The sequence below is a fragment of the Stomoxys calcitrans genome, chromosome 5 (assembly GCF_963082655.1).
Source record: "Stomoxys calcitrans chromosome 5, idStoCalc2.1, whole genome shotgun sequence".
Lineage (NCBI taxonomy): Eukaryota > Metazoa > Arthropoda > Insecta > Diptera > Muscidae > Stomoxys > Stomoxys calcitrans.
The window spans coordinates 146082800-146104278 of record NC_081556.1 but is presented as its reverse complement, the minus strand read 5'-3'; the positions used below and the strand labels follow the sequence as shown (position 1 = coordinate 146104278).

At 38.4% G+C, this 21479-nt stretch overlaps 2 protein-coding genes across 3 annotated transcripts in view; both read right to left on the bottom strand.

Annotated features, from left to right (window-relative positions):
- Positions 1–538: 538 nt before the first annotated feature.
- LOC106082649 (histone-lysine N-methyltransferase eggless) lies at positions 539–6663 on the bottom strand. The gene is made up of 12 exons (XM_013245277.2): positions 6462–6663; positions 4138–6136; positions 3619–4071; positions 3294–3546; positions 3112–3235; positions 2667–3051; positions 2350–2610; positions 1450–2277; positions 1277–1390; positions 1037–1206; positions 889–973; positions 539–819 (listed from the first exon to the last, which is right to left on the bottom strand). The coding sequence occupies exons 1-12, from the start codon at positions 6575–6577 to the stop codon at positions 613–615; spliced, it is 4995 nt and encodes a 1664-aa protein (XP_013100731.2). The 5' UTR covers positions 6578–6663; the 3' UTR covers positions 539–612.
- Positions 6664–9936: 3273 nt separating this feature from the next.
- Positions 9937–21479, bottom strand: part of LOC106082651 (probable cytochrome P450 301a1, mitochondrial) — a 59449-nt gene continuing 47906 nt past the window's right edge. For both annotated transcript variants that reach the window (XM_013245285.2, XM_013245283.2), the window contains exons 2-8: positions 16188–16338; positions 16016–16128; positions 15761–15954; positions 13475–13676; positions 13216–13378; positions 12891–13139; positions 9937–10262 (exon numbers count right to left, since the gene is read on the bottom strand). In XM_013245285.2, the coding sequence (XP_013100739.2) occupies positions 9942–10262; positions 12891–13139; positions 13216–13378; positions 13475–13676; positions 15761–15954; positions 16016–16128; positions 16188–16337 (1392 nt within the window). In that variant the 5' untranslated portion in view covers position 16338 and the 3' untranslated portion in view covers positions 9937–9941. The remainder of the gene's footprint in view (positions 10263–12890; positions 13140–13215; positions 13379–13474; positions 13677–15760; positions 15955–16015; positions 16129–16187; positions 16339–21479) is intronic.

Genomic DNA, 21479 nt, shown 5'->3' with positions numbered 1-21479 from the left:
GAAATTAATTTTACTCACCTGCTCACCCCAGCACGGGATAGCTGTGGGCACCACGTAGGCTGGAACATCGATGTCCGATCTGTGTGCTGTTCATTGCGTTCACGAGAAGCTAAGCTGCGAGCTACCGGGCGCTTCCACAGTTTGCGGATAGTGGAATGCTGAATACGGAGTAGCTGTAACTGCAGTCGTGGAGGATCAGCGGTATCGAGTGAAGAGTCTCAATGAGAGGTGGTTTGGCACCGGCTTTTGCACAAATACTGAGTGCCTATGATGCTCGATATGACAAGACGAGTTATTGGCGCCTTTAAATAACTAATGGCCACTATGTTCCCGCGGCGATCGGTCCTTTGGACCGCAACGAGCTTGCTCACCTACAGGAGCTTGACGAGTATCGCTACGTCCACATGAAAATGTGATTACAACAACACAGTCTTACCAGCCGCACCTACATGCTATATGTTAACCCTGTACCCTATGTTAGTTTTTCGAATTTTCTCTTTTGAAACCAATTTTGTTAACAAAAGAAACGCATTTCCCATTAAATTTAAGATGTTTATTATAAACACAAAAGAAAATAAAATAATTCACTCGATTGGTATAATTAGTTTCGGTTTAAAGTAGACGTAAACGACAATTGGCTGCGCCACATTGACAATATAAAACTTTGCCCGGCACCACACCCACTTCGTAATTATAATTCCAGGTTAATTCTGTGCCAGCACGAATATTACACGAAGCGAAGAAGGCTACCCAAGGAAAACGTAAATCATGGGTGTCCACAAAGACATTCTGCACAAACATATTAGGGGCACACGAATGCTGAAAAGCAAAGAAAAATATTAAATGACAAGTTATGTACAAGGCAGCAGTTGCCAATGGTTGACTTACATTGAAATAACGGCCCAAATTTCCAGAAATTTTTGCATCCATTACATAGCAAGCCTCATCCTTGCCATAGAGTTTGCGTATTGAACTGTAATTTTAGTTTTTGGTGAATACAAGCTTTTTGTTTAGCGAAAAAAAATTTTGTACATACTTCTCTCTTACAGAATCTTCATTCATATCTGCATTGGGATTAAAGTTTATAACTTGTCTTTCCTGTGAGTCCTCATCCAAACGTGAGGTTCTCAAACTGTTTCTCTTGGAACGTGTTAGAAATGATTTGCTAGGGGTGAAATCGTCATCTTGATCGGGTAGATAGGCTTCCTGAAAATGCAAAATTAAAAAGAAATCAAAAAATTTGGTTGCCTATAAATAATGAAGGGGGAGATTTCACCTCTTCTTCTGGTTCTGGTGGTTCTACCTCTGATTCATAACCCTCTTTGATTTGTTCAGCCACTTCAATGTAATCCAATTCGGCAAAATATTCATCGCCAGCATCTTGACCTCCCTAGAAAATCATAAACAAATTAGCGCATATTCCTCTAAGGTGTATCAGCTTTTGCAAACCTCATTGGCTTTGGCCTCTGTCAATAAATGGCCCGCATAGACACAAACAAAACTGCCCCGCGGCACATCATTGATGCACCGCAAACCCCAGCCTCTGTTGGAAGTTTTGAAGACTTGCAATTTGATTTGCAAAGAATGTTGAACCACACGATTGAGACAATTCTGTTTGCATTTGCAACGTGGATTGCATTCGTATATGCCGGTGGGCACATGCTCCAATAGACGCTTGTATTGATAGCCCACCTCTTCAGGCGGCGTATTGGGATTTCCATATTTAGCACCAGCCAAGGTCAGCTGCCAGCAGGAACATTTCGATTTATCCGAACAATCATCATCACAATCACAGCCCGCAAAGAATTCAGGATCTGTATTGATGTGAACACCCTCGGTAGGTATAACTTTGGCAGAGTATTTGCATTCGGGTGGCAAAGTGTTGTCATAATAATTCACCAAAGGTATGGCCATTTTCTCTTGACCCATGGATATATCTCTCTTTGTTATGATGGCACTTTCAATGACATATTCGGCCAAACAACTGGTCTCATGACTAAAATCAAAATTGTCCACATTCAAGACGTTGTTGGTGCGACGCAAATAATGATGCAGTTCCTTCATGTTTCTCAAAATTTTGCCACAGGGAGCACGATAGGTAACAACCTTTTTGATTTTCTGCCTCAAGATAAAACGTTCCCAGCCAGAGAGTAGGGGTTTCGACAGCGGACTGTATGCACTCAAATTGTGTGTAATGCTGTAGAGACACGAAGGTCCACATTGATGGGGCTTATATTTGCGAGGAGGCAAATTACGCTTAGCGGTATAGTAAACAACCTAAAGGAAGGGAGAGCAAAAAAATTAATTTTTAGATATAATACAACTAAAGACTCTTGCCAATTAGTTTACCTTTCCCTTGGGCTTATTTTCATCTTCCACATAAATTGTAGAGTTATTCAAATGTTTTACCGTCGGTGCTGGCGCCTGCTGTGATTGTGGTTGTGAGGAATTCATCATTGATTCTGGGCGACCAAAAGTTTTGCGAGCCACAGCTCGATTAGTTTCATTGGTTTTCTCATTTTGTTGTTGCTGCTGCTGCTGTTGATGTTGTTGTTGCTGCTGCGATGATGACTCCTCATCTTCGGTATAGCGTATAAATGGTTCTGTGCGCTATAGAAGACAAATTTTATTTTTTGGTTTAATTGAAAAAATTCTTGATAACCTACTCTTGATAATCTGGACACAGGTAAATTGGAATTCTTTTGTAATGTCTTTTGGTATTCCTTGAAGACCGGTCCCAATCTTAGGGAACCACGATAAATCCACTCTGTATGACTTTTGCTGCCTTCAAATTGCATAAGCACCAAGCTGCAATCGATATCCACCACACGAGCATGCAGCCAATAGCCATTGGACTCGGTATTCATGGATTGGCCCTTTTGTGTTTGCACCATGGGGCGATTAATCGAATACTGAGTTAAGTACTTTTGTATAAAGTCTCTGGAAGCTGGATGCACATCTTCCCAAACATTCTCGGAGACTAGGCAAACCAAACGCACATCCTTGTGGTAGACATACTGGGTGTAGCCATCATCATAGAATATTAAATATCTAAAAAATATAAATTTTTACATATAGCTGGACCAGAAGCAAAAAACTTTAGAGTTTTACCTGAATTTGTTGTTCGGTTTAAGAGGCTCTGCAATAATACCAGGATAAAAGGCGCTTTGTACATTGATTTTTTCTCTGCCTCTGGCCAGAGAAGTGGCATCAAAATAGGCAATGACGCGAGTACCTTACAAAAACACAGACGATTAGAATTAAAATCTTAGGCTATTATTTTTTAAACTCACCTATTGGCAATCTAACCGAAGGAGGATCATAGTAAGCCAAATATTTGGCCGGCACTGTTTTTAGCATGGTATGTTGAGATTTCAGGAATTTTATGCGATAATATTTGACATTCTTCTGTGCCAGGGAGCCACCTTCGGTTTGTTCGAGTATCTTGCAGGGCACCCAACTTGCTATGGCATTATTCTTGACTGCATAATAAGTTCCATTTATTTGTATGGGTGGCCTTTCGATCTCACCCACCGGCGGTATTGACTGTGTGTTAAGAAATAAAAAAAAAAACATCATTTAGTTTAAAGACTACCACATTTCCTGCCTATAACTCACCTGCACATCATTGGACTGTGTACCATCTAGAGTCATGGCCTTGCCACTATTCAAATCCAAAGGCTGCAATTGACGTATCTTGATTTTGGGACACGAATACAAACCTTCATGCATTTTATCCGCTTTTCTTTGCAAAGATTTTAGCTCAGTATCCACAAATTCCGTTTCCTTTTCCAAACGTTTTAGGCGTTCGGTCAATATGGTCTTGGACCAGGTTAATTGGTTTTGTATCTCCACACGTTCCAGTACAGATTTAATGGTATCATGCAATTCCTTTTCAATAATGGTCAAATCACTTTTAGAGAACGAAGGATTTGTGGGCTCCAACACTTTGGAAACTTCGGAGGTATCCTCCTCGTCGCTGCTGTCAATGATTTCCACAAACTCTTGGCGTCCACTGGGAATGTTTTCCAAAAGCAAAGGTTGCTTGGCGCTTATCAAACCACAATATTCCTGAAAATTAAATAGAAAATATCTCTCAAATATTTTTGACTTATTAATAACAACATCTCTTCCTACCTCATACATATCCAGAGCCTTATCATAGCATACGGCACAAATGTATTGCGTTTTAAATTTCTTTTTGTTGACCTTAAAATAGCTGAAGGCAAATTGAGGTACCCGGAAATATTGTTTGTGTTTATGCGGGCACTCATAGTTGATGCATTCTTTGTTATAGAAAACTTCATCGGTGGTGTCATCGTCCTCCTCTTCTTGGCTGAGATCCTCGGATTTTTTCTGTAGCTCTTCCTTTTCTATGTCTTCCAAGGATTTCTCAGCAGCTACAGTCAAAAGGTCATCCTCCACAAAGTTTTCTTTATTCGTGGTGGTTGTTGGCAGGCTGGTGTCCTCTTCTATCTCCATGGGTTGAACAGCATTTTTCTCGGATTTTGATGCAGTTGAGGGTGTGGGCTCATCTTCTTCGTCTTCATCATCGATTTCAATTATCGGATGCGGTTGTTCTATGGTAATGACATCATCATCTTTACCCTCATCCAAAGTTTTTGTTTCAGTTTTACTATCAACGTTCACTTGTGGCTCGTCCTTGCTTTGATCATCAGTTTCAATAGTGTCCACAATTTCCCCATCTAGGGTTATGGTTTTCTTGGTCTTTTTAACAACATCTTCCTGTATTACCATATCCGCATCATCCTCCGCTGCCTTGATACTTGGACTCTCGTTCTCCTCTCTAGTCCCAGCTGTGTCACAAGTCTCGTCTATAACTAAATTTGTGGATTCTTGGCTATCACAAGTATCCATAATTTCCACATCACCAGCGCTTGGCTCACCGTCAGCGGCAATGTCCTTAATGGGTTTGGTGCTTTCGATCGATTTCGAAACTTCACTGGCAGTTTTCTCTGTGGCTGCAACTCCAACCATTGCTACTTCCTTATTAGCTGTTTTGCTAGTATCCAAATTTTGGACCTCTTCAATCTTGGAGTCAGTGGGTACATCATTTTTACTACTCTCTTCGTTTCTCTCTTTGGTCAAAGTGGCAGAGTCCTTGTTCTTACCAACTGGTAGATCCTCAATGGGTAAATCACTTTCCTTTAACAAAGCTTCTGATTCGGTTTTCTCTTCATCCAGTTCTATATCATCAATATTGGATTCCTCTCCTAATAAACACTTATCAAGGCTATTGGAATCTAAATTTTCCTCCGGTGGGGTTGATTTGAGAACTTCCTCAGTATCTTTATTATCCATGTTTTCTTCTGCAGCCGTATTTGACGCCAAAGTTTCTACTTCTCTTTGAATTGTTTCAAGTTCTGGAGTTTTGGATTTAGCTTCACTCTCTGTTATATCCATAACGGGACTGTTTAATGATTCTTCAGGTACTTCTGAAGAAGAACTTTTCACATCCATTGCCTCCATATCAGTTGCTGCTAATAAAAGGGATTTGGCTGCCATATCAGCTGGGGCTAGTAAGGGAGATTTGGTTTCCATATCAGTTGCTTCCAATATGGAAGATGTGGCCTCCATATCAATTGCTTCTAATATGGGAGATTTTGCTGTCTGTGAACTTTCCTCTTCTAAAAGATTATCCAAGGTAGAATTGTCAACGTTATCGGGAGATTTTGCCTCCATATCAGTGGCTTTTAATATGGGCAATTTTGATGTCTGTGAACTTTCCTCTTCTAAAAGATTATCCAAGGTAGAATTGTCAACGTTATCGGGAGATTTAGCCTCCATATCAATTGCTTCTAATATGGGAGATTTCGTTGTCTGAGAATTTTCCTCTTCCAAAAGATTATCCAATGTGGGAGTTTCAACGTTGTCATTAGATAAAGAAAAATCATTTTCAATATTCAGATCTAGGCTCAAGGATGGACTTTTGGCGGCTTCTTGAGGTCCTTCTATATTTGAGTCTTCCTTGTTTACATCTATATTTTCTACTGCTTCAGCCGATATGTCTGTCCTTAGACCTACATCATCTGTCTTAACTGCCTTTTCATCGTTCGTGGCAGCAGTAGTTTCTGTGTCGTTGCTCTCTTGTCCAGTTTTGGCAAGTTGTATTTCACTGAAATAACAAACAAATTGTTAATCGCTCTTATAACTGTAAACTGGGTGGAATAAAGCAACTCTTGTCTTGTGTGTACGCATTTATGAAAACCAAATGCAAAGTATAGAATAGAATTTTGGTTTCCTCTTGCAGTAGTAGTACGACATGGGTTTGTGTGTATGGTTATGGACGCAAGGGTCTTGAGTGGCGGTAATGGTATCATATAATATTCCTTGTTATTTCAAGTGTGAAATTATTATAATTCATGAATGTTCACTCCAACTGTGCTAAATCTACTTCACACCCCCATGGTCCTAGTTAAGAGTGCTTCCAATATACATACCTTGGCGAATTTTCTTCAGCCGGCATTTTTTCAGCATCTTTCTTTTCGTCTTCCAACAAAGCCGGCGTATTGCTTTGCCCCACGTTTATTTCTGTGGTTTTACTTTCCTCCGACATGTTATAATGAACGTTGGAATCTTTTGAGCTTCTTTTATTAAACAAAATGCAATTTTTACAGACCACAAACAAAAACTATGCTATAATATGGGATTCCTAAATCGATTTTTGACTAATCGATTATTCGACTTTTTGTGTGAAAAAAAACGAAGTCAACTTATAGTGGATAAACAAAAGCGTCTGGCGTCAATAGGTATTATTATAGCAAGAATTAAAAAGATATAACTTAAGCAAATATAAAGAAGAATAAAGGTTTCAATTCTTGGGAAAACATGTTGTTGACGACATTTTACGCTAGCGAATGTTTTAATTTTCTGTTTAATCGGCCTGAGTGAAACAATTAAAGGTGGTCTCATTTCTGCAACAACCACAAATCATATGGTGCAATCTGCTATCTTGTCATCAAGTTGATCAACGTTTTGCCCACATACACAAAGAAATTTGTATGCGTGTGTGCGTACATGAGCAGAAGATATGCAAGAAAGAAGATAACAAAGAGAATGCAGACAAAATCTGATATCTTAATACCGTTCATGAATTTATAAGGTGAGGTCATGCGAACAGTTTTTTTTTTTTTTTTTGATTTTTCAGTAAATCTAAATGTCAAAGGCTTGATATTGATAACACAGTTGTCATTTTTACCAAAATCTTAAAAAGATTTTCTATTTCATACGATATTTCACACATAAGCAACAAAACAGTGTTATAATGATAAAAATACAAATATAAAACACATTTGAAGAAGATAAAACCCTGTGTACACTGCTCTTTCAATCCGTATTTAATGGCTCGATCATCTGTTTTCCCTTTATAAAACCAGCGGACGAGAGCCTTTTATCCGGGTTTAATGAGCAGTGTAAACGGGGTTTAAGTTATAAAACAAAGTTGATTTCTGAAACCACTTTGACTTTTCAATTTACGGCATTTGCCACTCAAGGTAGCTACGTTGGGAGTAGTGTTTTCTTAATGACACTACCTCTCAATTGTACCATGATACCAAGACAAATTTAACAGGTAGGAGGAATTGGCCACTATCTGTAAAAATCAGTAATTGGTGCAACCCTGATTTTGAGTATATCACTAGTTGGCGCCATTTTTTTTGTTTGTGTGTGTTATAGTTTTTAACTATAATGCACAAACACAACCAAAACTCGTTGACAGATAGTGCACTTCGTGAGAAAAGAGTTGTACTCAGCTGTGCGCGGTATACTGCCTGGGTCACTATATCTTGCATGATACCATCAAACCTGGCGGGCTGTTAACAGCTGTTCGCGTGAGACCTCCGCCTTAATTTATTTCTAGAACCACTTTGTCATTTGCACTTACGGCATTTGCCAATCAAGGTAGTTTCATTGAGGGTAGATTTTTGGCGGTACCCATGGTATAATTAGGAGGCAGCATCATTAGCACAACAACAACGAAACTACCTTGAGTGGCAAGTGACGTAAATTGAAATGTCAAAGTGGTTAAATAAATATACTTTGTTTTACTACTTATCTTCTTCAAATGTATTTCATATTTGAATTTCCATCCTTATAACACTGTTTTGTTGCTTATGTGTGAAATATCGGATCAAATAAAACATCCCTTCAAGATTTTAGAGAAAAATCACAGCTGTGTTATCAAGCCTTTGACATATAGATTTACGAGAAAATCAAAACAAAAACAAGTAAAAGCGTGCTAAGTTCGGCCGGACCGAATCTTATATACCCTCCATCATGGATAGCATTTGTCGAGTTCTTTTCCCGGCATCTCTTCTTAGACAAAAAAGGATATAAGAAAAGATTTTCTCTGCTATTAAAGCGATATCAAGATATGGTCCGGTTTGGACCACAATTAAATTATATGTTGGAGACCTGTGTAAAATGTCAGCCAATTCGATTTAGAATTGCGCCCTTTGGGGACTCAAGAAGTAAAATAAATAGATCGATTTATATGGGAGCTTTATCAGGCTATAGACCGATTCAGACCATAATAAAGGCGTATGTTGCTGGCCAACATACGTCGTACATTTCAGGCAAATCGGATAATAATTGCGTCCTCTAGAGGCTCAAGAAGTCAAGATCTAAGATCGGTTTATATGGCAGCTACATCAGGCTATGAACCGGTTTGAACCTTATTTGACACCGTGGTTGAAAGTAAGAATAAAATATGTCATGCAAAATTTCAGCCAAATCGGATGGGCATTGCGCCCTCTAGAAGCTCAAGAAGTCAAGTCCCCAGATCTGTTTATATGACAGCTATATCAGGTTATGAACCGATTTGAACCATACTTGGCAAAGTTGTTGGATATTATAACAAAACACGTCGTGCAAAATTTGATTCAAATCGGATAAGAATTGGGCTCTCTAGAGGCTAAAGAAGTCAAGACCCAAGGTCGGTTTATATGACAGCTATATCAGGTTATGGCCCGATTTGAACCATACTTGGCAAAGTTGTTGGATATCATAACAAAACACGTCGTGCAAAATTTCATTCCAATCGGACAAGAATTGCGCACTCTAGAGGCTGAAGAAGTCAAGACCCAAGATCGGTTTATATGACAGCCATGTCAAAACCTGGACCGATATGGCCCATTTACAATCCCAATCGACCTACACTAATAAGAAGTATTTGTGCAAAATTTCAAGCGGCTAGCTTTACTCCTTCGAAAGTTAGCGTGCTTTCGACATACAGACGGACAGGCATGGCTAGATCGACATAAAATGTCACGACGATCAAGAATATATATACTTTAAGGGGTCTCAGTTGAATATTTCGAGTAGTTACAAACAGAATGACAAAATTATTGGGTTGCCCAAAAAGTAATTGCGGATTTTTAATCAAATATATCCTTTTTTTATACTTTTTTTCTAAAGCAAGCTAAAAGTAACAGCTGATAACTGACAGAAGAAAGAATGCAATTACAGAGTCACAAGCTGTGAAAAAAGTTGTCAACGCCGACTATATGAAAAATCCGCAATTACTTTTTGGGCAACCCAATAGGGTATACAAAAATTGTACTCAGCTGTTCGCATGACCTCACCTTATAAGTGCATCCTGGACGCTTCCTCTTAATCACAGACAATAGATTACCTATAGATGAATTTTCCCTCTCTCAAAAAAATGGCAACCACGAACAACGATTACAAATCTGACGTTTTCAGATTTTTATAAAAATTTTTCTCAAAATTTTATTTTTTTACATTTAATTAGATCGAAATATTTTTTATACAATATTCGTAAGTATTTTTTATATTTGAATATTTGTAAACATGATATCATAAATAACAAGATAAATATATAGATATGTATGATCAATCTACAATAAAATAACATTTAATAACTTAATTACAATAATAATAAATATTTATGTGCACACACATTAATACTTGGTCATCTTGAACTTCAAGGGTCCTTCTGGGGCATACATAAATGTCACCGCATAGTTTAGGGGTTCATGTTCGTATTCCAATTTATAAGAACGCAAAAGTTTTGATAAAAGTATTTGCATTTCCAGATCGGCAAAACGTCGACCCAAACACATGCGCGCACCATAGCCATAGGGTAGGGAGGCGAAGGGATGAAGATTGCCCTCAAAACCACCTTGACTGGGCTTAAGCCATCTCTCGGGTCTAAATGAGGCAGCATCAGTGACATATTTCTCCATGTTGCCGGTAACAATGGTGGGGAAGACAGCTTGAACCTGTGAGAGATAGGGAGAGAGGGGAAAAGAGAGATAGAAATATCTAATATATAAAATTCAATTTGTGTTTGTTTGTATGATTGTTTGTTTGTTTGTATGTTTGTTTGTTTGTATGTTTGTTTGTGGGTTTGTAAATTTGTTTGTTCCGTATAGACTCAAAAACGGCTGAACCGATTTCTTTGAAATTTTCACAGATCTGAAAGGAAACATAGGCCATATAATTTTTTGATATCGGATGGGGGGCGGACCCTCCCCCTTGCACCAAAAGTAAAGGGTGATTTTTTTGAGGTTAGGATTTTCATGCATTAGTATTTGACAGATCACGTGGGATTTCAGACATGGTGTCAAAGAGAAAGATGCTCAGTATGCTTTGACATTTCATCATGAATAGACTTACTAACGAGCAACGCTTGCAAATCATTGAATTTTATTACCAAAATCAGTGTTCGGTTCGAAATGTGTTCATTCACCGTAACGTTGCGTCCAACAGCATCTTTGAAAAAATACGGTCCAATGATTCCACCAGCGTACAAACCACACCAAACAGTGCATTTTTCGGGATGCATGGGCAGTTCTTGAACGGCTTCTGGTTGCTCTTCACTCCAAATGCGGAAATTTTGCTTATTTACGTAGCCATTCAACCAGAAATGAGCCTCATCGCTGAACAAAATTTGTCAAAATTTGAACATATTTCGAACCGAACACTGATTTTGGTAATAAAATTCAATGATTTGCAAGCGTTGCTCGTTAGTAAGTCTATTCATGATGAAATGTCAAAGCATACTGAGCATCTTTCTCTTTGACACCATGTCTGAAATCCCACGTGATCTGTCAAATACTAATGCATGAAAATCCTAACCTCAAAAAAATCACCCTTTACTACCCAAAAATAAAAGTGGACCGATCGGGACAATATGGGATTCAAATGAAAGGTATTCAAGAGTAGAGTACGAATTTCATAATAAAACTTGGGTCCAAGTACCTGGGGACCGCCCAGCCCCAGAACCCCTAAAAATAGGTTTATTTGACGATTATGACAATATGGGACTCAAATGAAAGGTATTCGGGAGTAGATTACGAATATGGTCAGGAAGTAGCAATAGGCTCTATAATTTATTGATAACGGAAGGGGGCGGACCCTCAACCGTTACCCCAAAAACATCACCCAAAATCAAAAGTGGGCCGATAAGCACAATATGGGTATCAAATGAAAAGTATGCGGGAGTAGATAACGAATCTGGCATATAAATTCATGTCGAAGTATAGGGGGTGACCCCACCCCACAAAAACGCTCAAAATGGACACATTAGATAATCACGGGTATATGGGACTCGGTTTGTTTGTTCCGTATAGACTGAATAATGGAAGAACCGATTTTCTTGAAATTTTTGCATATTATGTAGGTTGGTCTGGAGGGAAATATAGGCTATATAATTTTTCGGTATCGGAAGGGGGACGGACCCTCCCCCTTATGCCAAAAAAACACAACCCAAAATCAAAAGTGAACCGATCAGGACAATATAGGTATCAAAAGAAATGTATTGGAGAGTACAATAAGAAAATTTGGGTCCAAGTTCCCAGCGGGCCTCCCCGACCCAAAAACTCCTCTAAACAGACATATTCGAAGTTCATGCCAATATGGGACTCAAATGAAAGGTATTCGGGAGTAGATTACAAATATGGCAAATTTACCCATCGGGCCGCTCCAACCCCAAAACTCACCAAACAGGCATATTGGACGTTCATTTCAATATGGGGCTCAAATGAAACGTATTCGGAAGAAGATTTCGAATGTGGCATACAAAATCAGATCGAAGTATAGGTGGTCACGCCACCCCATTAAACCCATTATGACTATATGATGCTTGGCTGAAGCGATTTTCTTAAAATTTTCATAGACTGTGTACGTTTTTCGGGAAGGAAACATAGGCCATATAACTTTTAGATATCGGGTGGAGGCGCCCCCCCCCCATATCCGTTGGGAATAAAGAATGAATTTTATATCTATTTTCATTGCAAAGTGCCGGTGGCCGCCCCAGCCCCAAAAACCCTCCAAACGGTTCATATTTACCGGCCATGTCAATATGGGGCTCAAATGAAAGGGATTTGGAAGTGCAGCAAGAATTTGATATCCATATTTCAATCGAAATGTCTGAGGTGCCGTCCCTCCCCTATTGAGAACATTACCCTTAGAAAGAACATTACCACCAGGAACCGAGAAGGGGTAAATTCTCACAGATCAATGAGTGCTTTTCAATTCAAATTTTAACTCAATGATAAGGGACCTTTTTTTATAGCTGAGTCTGAATGGCGTCCCGCAGTGCGACACCTCTTTGGGAAACATTTTTGAAATGACAATGTATGGCACTGTACAGCGCAAATGTCGCCAACATTGTGAGGGGATAAACAACACTTTGTCCGATGTTCTCGCCAGGATTCGAACGCGTTCAGCATTAAAGGCTACAATGGCACGAATTCGATATCCGCATTCAGGGCGAAGTGTCCCCACCCTAAAAAAAAATATTAGAGAGTTAAAGAAGGCGCAGCGGAGCGGGCTCGGTTCGGCTAGTGAATTATAAGTATGAACGTAGTTGTCGAAACATTTTGTTGTATTTTTCTTGTACTTACACCTTTGGGCACTCGATAACCACTTATGACTGTGTCTTCCTGCAGCGTTCGGCCATTGCCTATCACTGTACTGTACATGCGGAAGACTTCCTTAATAAAGGCTTTAAGATAATGCATTTGATCCAGAAGTTGCAAGGTCAATGGTGTAGAGGGATCAGGTATCAGTCGCTTTAGTTCCTCATGGACTTTCTGTTGTTCTTCGGGACGTGTGGCCAATTGGTATAACATGGAGCAAACAGCCATGGAAATCTATTGAAGAAGTTGTTGATGGTACTTTTATTACTTGAAAAAATATTTTTTAATTCTAGTTTAATTTTTTTCGTACCGTATCTATGCCAACTAGTATTAAATCCAAAGCCATAATGGTGGCAATTTTTTCATCTTTTTGTGACATGATGACCTTTTCCAGCAAAGAAGGTTCTCCATTTTGACAGGGTCCTTGGGATTTTAAACGTTCTGTAGCCGATTTGATGTACTTCATGCAAACTCTAAAAGGTAAAGCAAAGAAGAAATTGTTAGAATTGTTATTGAAAGAATAAGGCATTGGGGAATGCATTTCAAGGGAATGTTTGCCGTATTCTTACTCCACGAAAAAGTTCATATTCTTCACATAGTGAGTCCACAGAGGTGTGGGAAAATATCGCCAATATGGAGCCTTCAATTCCAATGTGGCCACATTACGCAAAGCATATTTTGCAGCATTGATGATTTGTTGGGGTTCCGAATCAGGAGATAAATTGGATTCCAAACAACCTAAGCGGGTATCCAAAGCAACACGTCCAATACCTGTAGAATATTAAAAAAAAACCCATTTAATTACGTAGTTCAATCAATCTGGTGGGTGGGAAATTCCAAGTTAGTTTGATGGTATTAGGTCGGTTGAGCAAAACTCCAAAAGGGTTTAGAGTTCTCAGGTCACATATTTTGCGATATATTCAAGATACACAGAAAAAATTCACTACAAGAAAAATCCAACAACTTTATTTGTATGTGAAAACAGTTGATGATCAACAATTTTGGTAATTGATTTGATGATTTCATTTGTTGAAATGCATCTGTTGATACCTGACAGAGAAAATCATTGAAATTTTAAGGATTTTCAAGAAATAAGTTTTTTGAGATTGTTTTTGGTAGTCAAGGAATATTTGTTCATCAAAAAAATACCAGTTTGGTGTTTGAAAAAAAATTGTTAAATGACAAATCTACGACCCACCAATAAGTATTTTGAGCTCAACAAACTATTGGGTTGCCCAAAAAGTAATTGCGGATTATTCATATAGTCGGCGTTGACAAATTTTTTCACAGCTTGTGACTCTGTAATTGCATTCTTTCTTCTGTCAGTTATCAGCTGTTACTTTTAGCTTGCTTTAGAAAAAAAGTGTAAAAAAAGTATATTTGATTAAAGTTCATTCTAAGTTTTATTAAAAATGCATTTACTTTTTTTTTTAAAAATCCGCAATCACTTTTTGGGCAACCCAATATTTACAATCTTTGTTGTTGAGAATACAATTTATTTGTTGGCTTCCTAAGCGAATGATTGCTAAAACCCAATTTGTACTTTGGGTTGCTAAAATATTAATTTGATTTGTTGCAGGAAAATTGACAAATTTTGTAGTTGATATTTCAACAAAAGTTGTTGCTTCTGTGTATATCAGAGATGGAAGTACCGATATGTGCGAGTTTTTGGTTGCATCATAATAGTAACCCAAAAACACAAATTAGATATTTTTATACCCACCACCATAGGATGGGGGTATACTAATCTAGTCATTCCGTTTGTAACACCTCGGAATATTCATCTAAGATCCCATAAAGTGTACATATTCTTGATCGTTTCGTCGTTCTGAATCGATCTAGTCATGTCCGTCCCTCTGTCGAAATCACGATAGAGGTCGAACGTATAAAGCTAGTCGCTTGAAATTTTGCACAGATACTAAATATCGATGTTGATCGTTGGGAATTGAAAATGTGCCATATCGGTTCAGATTAAGATATAGCTCCCATATAAACCGATCTCCAGATTTGACTTCTTGGGCACCGGAAGGCGCAATTTTTTCCCGATTTGGCTGAAATTTTGCATGTAGTGTTCTGTTATGACTTCCAACAACTGGGTCAACTACGGTCGAAATCGATATTAAACCTGATATATCTCCCATATAAACCGATCTCACGCTTTGATTTCTTGAGCCCCTGGAAGCCGCAATTTTTATCCCATATGGCTGAAATTTTGCATGTAGTGTTCTGTTAATGATTTTCAACAACTGTGTTAAGTACGGTACAAATCGGTCTATAACCTGATATAGGTCCTATATAAACCGATCTTCCGATTTGACTTCCTGAGCCTTTACAAGCAGAAATTTTTGTCCAAGTTTGCTAAAATGTTGTATGTAGTGTTTTGTTATGACTTTCAACAATTGTGCTAAGCACGGTCCAAATCGGTCTATAACCTGATATAACTCCCATATAAACCGATATCCCGATTTGACATCTTGAGCCCCTGGAAGCCTCAATTTTTATGTGATATGGCTGAAATTTTGCACTTGGCGTTATGTTATGACTTCCAACAATTGGTTTAATTACGGTCTAAATTAGTCTATAACCTGTCTCCCGATTTGACTTCTAACCTATCTCCCGATTTGACTTCCTGATCCTTTACAAGCCGCAATTTTTGTCCTTTATGGCTAAAATTTTGCATTTGGCGTTCTGTTATGATTTCCAAAAACTGTGTTAAGTACAGTCTAAATTGGTCTATAACCTGATATAGCTCCCATATAAACCGAACTCCTATTTAGACTTCTTGAGCCCCTGAAAGCCTCAATTTCAGTCAATTATTTCACTGTGTTATTAAATATAAAGAAATCTTAACTAACATTCCAAGGACCATTTGTGGATTTCATTATCAAAATCTTCAGGCAATTCAGAATTTACATCCAACAGTGATTCACAACGCTGCAGAAAATCGTCCGTTACTACTTCCAAGGGCTGTAGATATCTGCGTACTGTTGATAATTGTAGCACTGGCTTTTGAACTTTAGAACGAAATTGCCGCCAGGGTTCGCCATGCCTAAAAAAATAAAATAAAATATAAACAAATGATTTATAATTTTAAACTTTCCACAACTTACACTCCCACCACACCTCCCAAATCTCCAAAAAAGTCTTTGCGCACCACACTTTTGTATTTCACTATGCTAGGCATAGAGGGACGAAAGGGTGTAGTTCCTTCAGAACGATAGCACTATCAAGACGAAGATGTTATTAGACTTTTGAGTGCAACTTACCCTCAAATCAACAAACCTTTTCAATTTCATCCACATCATACAGAAACAAGAGATCTGGTCTACCTATCAAACCTCCAAATTTGACAATTTGTCCATACTGTTCATGTAATTGAGAGGAAATTTTTGCCACATCTCCTATGGTATATTGACCAATAAAAGGCATCATTCTGGAAAAAAAAGAAGATAGAGACAAACAAATTAATTTCAGTTTATTTTTCACACATTTCAAGCAATAGTAAACAATAGAAAACAAAAGACTTAAGACACAAACCTCATGCAATATTGTAATCAATGAAGTGTCTTTCATGTTTGAATAAAAATTGTGAAGAATAAAAGAAATAAAAAACATGGTAACATCATAGGGTTCAAAGTAATGTATAGTCTAGCAGACTGGGCTATAAAAATTAGGAACACTTATCATGGTTCTAAACTGCGCATCGAACGGCTTTATTTGATATGAAAGTTACCTCTTGGCCCAGAAAGGGAGGTTGGCGATATATATGAATGTAAGCAATCATGCCTTCCAACATCAGATTACAATCATTAACTGACGTTTGAAGGCATATTTTCGGCGAATAATTAATACAAAAGTAACCTACCTACACCATTTAGCCCACTCACTGCTTCTAACCAAGTACGTGAGCATATAAAAAGTATATGATAGCCGTATCTAAATCTAATGGGGGTTTTGATTACTGAGATACCGAATAAAAAGAATTCGATCCATATTAAGATATAGCTCTCATATAAATTATTGTTACTGTTAAATTTTTTATACCCACCACCATATATGGGGGCATACTAATTAAGTCATTCCGTTTGTAACACCTCGAAATATTGATCTAAGACCCCATAAAGTACAAATATTCTAGATCGTCTCAACATTCTGAGTAGAGCTGGCAAACTAGCGATAATCGCAACATTCGATATTTCCGATAGTTCTAAAAATAAATATCGGTACAATATAGGATAGTAACGATAATATCTTTAATATCCCATTGCCTATATTTCAAACGAAATTGAGAAGTAACAAGTAAAATTTCGCCGGGCCGAATCTTATATACCCTCCACCATGGGATCGCATTTGACGAGCTCTTGCCACGGTATCTCTTTTTAGGCAAACATAGGATAAAAGAAAATAATTGCAATGTTATTGGAACAATATCAAGTTTTGGTGCATTTCCATCCATAATTGAACTGAATATTGGAGACCATAGTAGAAGTCATTGTGTAAAATTTCAGCCAAATCTGGTAATAATTGCGCACTTTAGGGGCTGAAGAAGTAAAATAGGGAGATCGTTTTATAGGGGAGCTGCATTAGGCTATAAACCAATTCATGCCATTTTCGACACGTATGAGAAAAGTCGTTGTACAAAATTTCAGCTAAATCGGACAATAATTGCGCCCTCTAGGGGCTCAAGAAGACAAGACCCCAGATCGGTTTATATGGCAGCTATATCAGGTTATGGGCCGATTTGAACTATACTTAGCACAGTTGTTGAAAGTCATAACAAAATACCTCATGCAAAATTTCAGCCAAATCGGATAGGAATTTCTCCCTGTAGAGGCTCAAGAAGTCAAGACCCCAGATCGGTTTATATGGCAGCTATAGCAGGTTATGGACCGATTTGAACCATTCATTATACAGTGGTTGGAAGTCTTAACAAAACACGTCATACAATATTTCAGCCAAATCGGATAGGAATTTCTCCCTGTAGAGGCTCAAAAAGTCAAGACCCCAGATCGGTTCATATGGCAGCTATATCAGGTTATAGACCGATTTGATCTATTCTTTGCACAGTTGTTGAAAGTCATAACAAAACACCTCATGCAAAATTTCAGCCAAATCGGATAATAATTGCAGCCTCTAGTGGCTCAAGAAGTTAAGATCCCAGATCGGTTTATATGGTTGCTATATTAGGTTATGTACCGATTTGCGCCATACTTAGCACAGTTATTGGAAGTCATAACAAAACACTTCATGCAAAATCTATGCCAAGTCGGATGAGAATTGCGCCCTATAGAGGCTCAAGGAGTCAAGACCCAAGATCGGTTTATATGGTAGCTATATCAAAACATGGACCGATTTGAACCATACTTAACACAGTTGTTGGAAGTGATATCATTACGTGCAAAATTTCAGTCAAATCGGATGGAAATTCTGCCCTATAGAGGCTCAAGAAGTCAAGACCCAAGATCGGTTTATATGGTAGCTATATCAAAACATGGACCGATTTGAACCATATTTAACACGGTTGTTGGAAGTCACACCAAAACACCACGTACAAAATTTCAGTCAAATGGGACGAGAATTGCACCCTCTAGAGCCTCAAGAAGTCAAGACCCAAGATCGGTTGCTATATAAAAACATGGACCGATTTAAACCATACTTAGTACAGTTGTTGGAAGTGAAACACCACGTGCGCCAAATGCGCCGTCTAGAGGCTCAAGAAGTCAAGACCCAAGATCGGTTTATATCAAACCATGGACCGAATTAGCCCATTTACAATCCCAGCCGACCTGCACTAATAAAAAGTATTTGTGCAAAACTTCAATTTCAAATTTTTGCGTTTAGGTTACTGAAAGTGTGCAAACAAAATTTCGCTTAAATTGTCCTACCCATCTCCGAGATTAGGTGTTTTTTTGAAAATTAGGTTAAGATTAATTATAACTAATTAATTATGTACCCTATGTTCACCACCGGTCCATAAAGCACCATCTGTGAAAATTTCAAGAAAATCGGTTCAGCTGTTTTTGAGTCTATATGAAACACACCAACAAACAAACAAAAAATATTTTTTATATATATAGATAGCTGATCTCGACCCGCATCGCTGCGCCTTCTACGCGAAAAATATGTTTCTTATTCTTACTTCTTACTTGACAACATTTCAACTAATAAGATTTTTCTCCAAAATTCTTTTTTTAAAGAGTTTTTTTTATTTATATCTAACATTTGCTATGGTACTTAAACTACCTTAAACACCGCCTTGGGTGAGAAAGTTAAAAAATTATACCGCAAACCACCACATTGAAATTCCAATATTTTATTTTTCTTTATTCAAAGGACCGGTTGGTTGGTGTAACAAAGATAAAAGCTGTTTGTTTATGATGGCTTCTTTAAATTGGCGCTATCTACTGGGTGAATCCAATTGGATCAACTAAATCCAATGGAAAACAGCCAGTAGATGGCGCTAATTTAAATGTTAGTGCTATTCGCTTGGAGTGGATCATCATGTGGCGATGGTCTATAAATGACTATATGACTACCTATTGAATAGTCATCATTTAGTCTTTTATACCCACCACCGAAGGATGGGGATATATTCATTTTGTCATTCCGTTTGCAACACATCGAAATATCCATTTCCGACCCTATAAAGTATATATATTCTTGATCAGGGTAAAAATCTAAAACGATCTAGACATGTCCGTCCGTCTGTCTGTTGAAATCACGCTACAGTCTTTAAAAATAGAGATATTGAGCTGAAATTTTGCACAGATTCTTTTTTTGTCCATAAGCAGGTTAAGTTCGAAGATGGGCTATATCGGACTATATCTTGATATAGCCCCCATATAGACCGATCCGCCGATTTAGGGTCTTAGGCCCATAAAAGCCACATTTATTATCAAGCCACATATATTTTGCTGAAATTTGGGGCAGTGAGTTGTGTTAGGCTCTTAGACATCCTTCGTTAATTTGGCTCAGATCGGTCCAGATTTGGATATAGCTGCCATATAGACCGATCCTCCGATTTAGGGTCTTAGGCCCAAAAAAGCCACATTTATTATCCGATTTCGCTGAAACTTGGGACAGTGAGTTGTGCTAGGCCTATGGGCATCCTTCGTTAATTTGGCTCAGATCGGTCCAGATTTGGATATAGCTGCCATATAGACCGATCCTCCGATTTATGGTGTTAGGCCCATAAAAGCCACATTTATTGTCCGATTTTGCTGAAATTTGGGACAGTGAGTTGCGTTAGGCCCTTCGACATCCTTCTTCCACATGACCCAGATCGGTTCAGATTTAGATATAGCTGCCATACAGACCGATTTCTTGATTTATGGTTTTGGGCCCATAAAATGCTAATTTATTGTCCGATGTCGCCGAAATTTGGGACAGTGAGTTTAGTTAAGGCTCTTGACATACTTCTGCAATATCGCACAGATCGGTCAGATTTGGATATAGCTGCCATATAGACCGATATCTAGATTTTAGGTTTTGGGGCCATAAAAGACGCATTTATTGTTCGATGTCGCTGAAATTTGAGACAGTGAGTTTGGTTAGGCTCTTCGACGTCCTTCTTCAATTTTGCCCAGATCGCTCAAGATTTGAATATAGCTGCCATATAGACCGATCTCTCGATTTAAGGTTTTGGGCCCATAAAAGGCGCATTTATTGTCCGATTTCGCCGAAATTTGGGACAGTGCTTTGTGCCAAGCTCTTCTTATGCAACTTGGCCCAAATCGGTCCAGATTTGGATATAGCTGCCATGTAGACCGATATCTCGATTTAAAGTCTTGGCCCCATAAAAGGCGCATTTATAATCCGATTTCACTGAAATTTGACACAGTGACTTATGTTGGGCTTTTCGACATCAGTGTCGTATATAGTTCAGATCGGTTTATTTTTATACCCTCCACCATAAGATGGGGGGTATACTAATTTCGTCATTCTGTTTGTAACTACTCGAAATATTCGTCTGAGACCCCATAAAGTATATATATTCTTGATAGTCGTGAAATTTTATTTCGATCTAGCCATGTCCGTCCGTCTGTCCGTCCGTCCGTCCGTCCGTCCGTCCGTCCGTCTGTCTGTCGAAAGCACGCTAACTTCCGAAGGAGTAAAGCTAGGCGCTTGAAATTTTGCACGAATACTTCTTATTAGTGTAGGTCGGTTGGTATTGTAAATGGGCCATATCGGTCCATGTTTTGATATAGCTGCCATATAAACCGATCTTGGGTCTTGACTTCTTGAGCCTCTAGAGTGCCCAATTCTTTTCCGATTGGGATCAAATTTTGCACGACGTGTTTTGTTATGACATCCAACAACTGTGATAAGTATGGTTCAAATCGGTCCATAACCTGATATAGCTGCCATATAAACCGATCTGGGGTCTTGACTTTTTGAGCCTCTAGAGTGCGCAATTCTTATCCGATTGGAATGAAATTTTGCACGACGTATTTTGTTATTATATCCAACAACTGTGCCAAGTATGGTTTAAATCGGTCCATAACCTGATATAGCTGCCATATACACCGATCTGGGGTCTTGACTTCTTGAGCCTCTAGAGTGCGCAATTCTTAT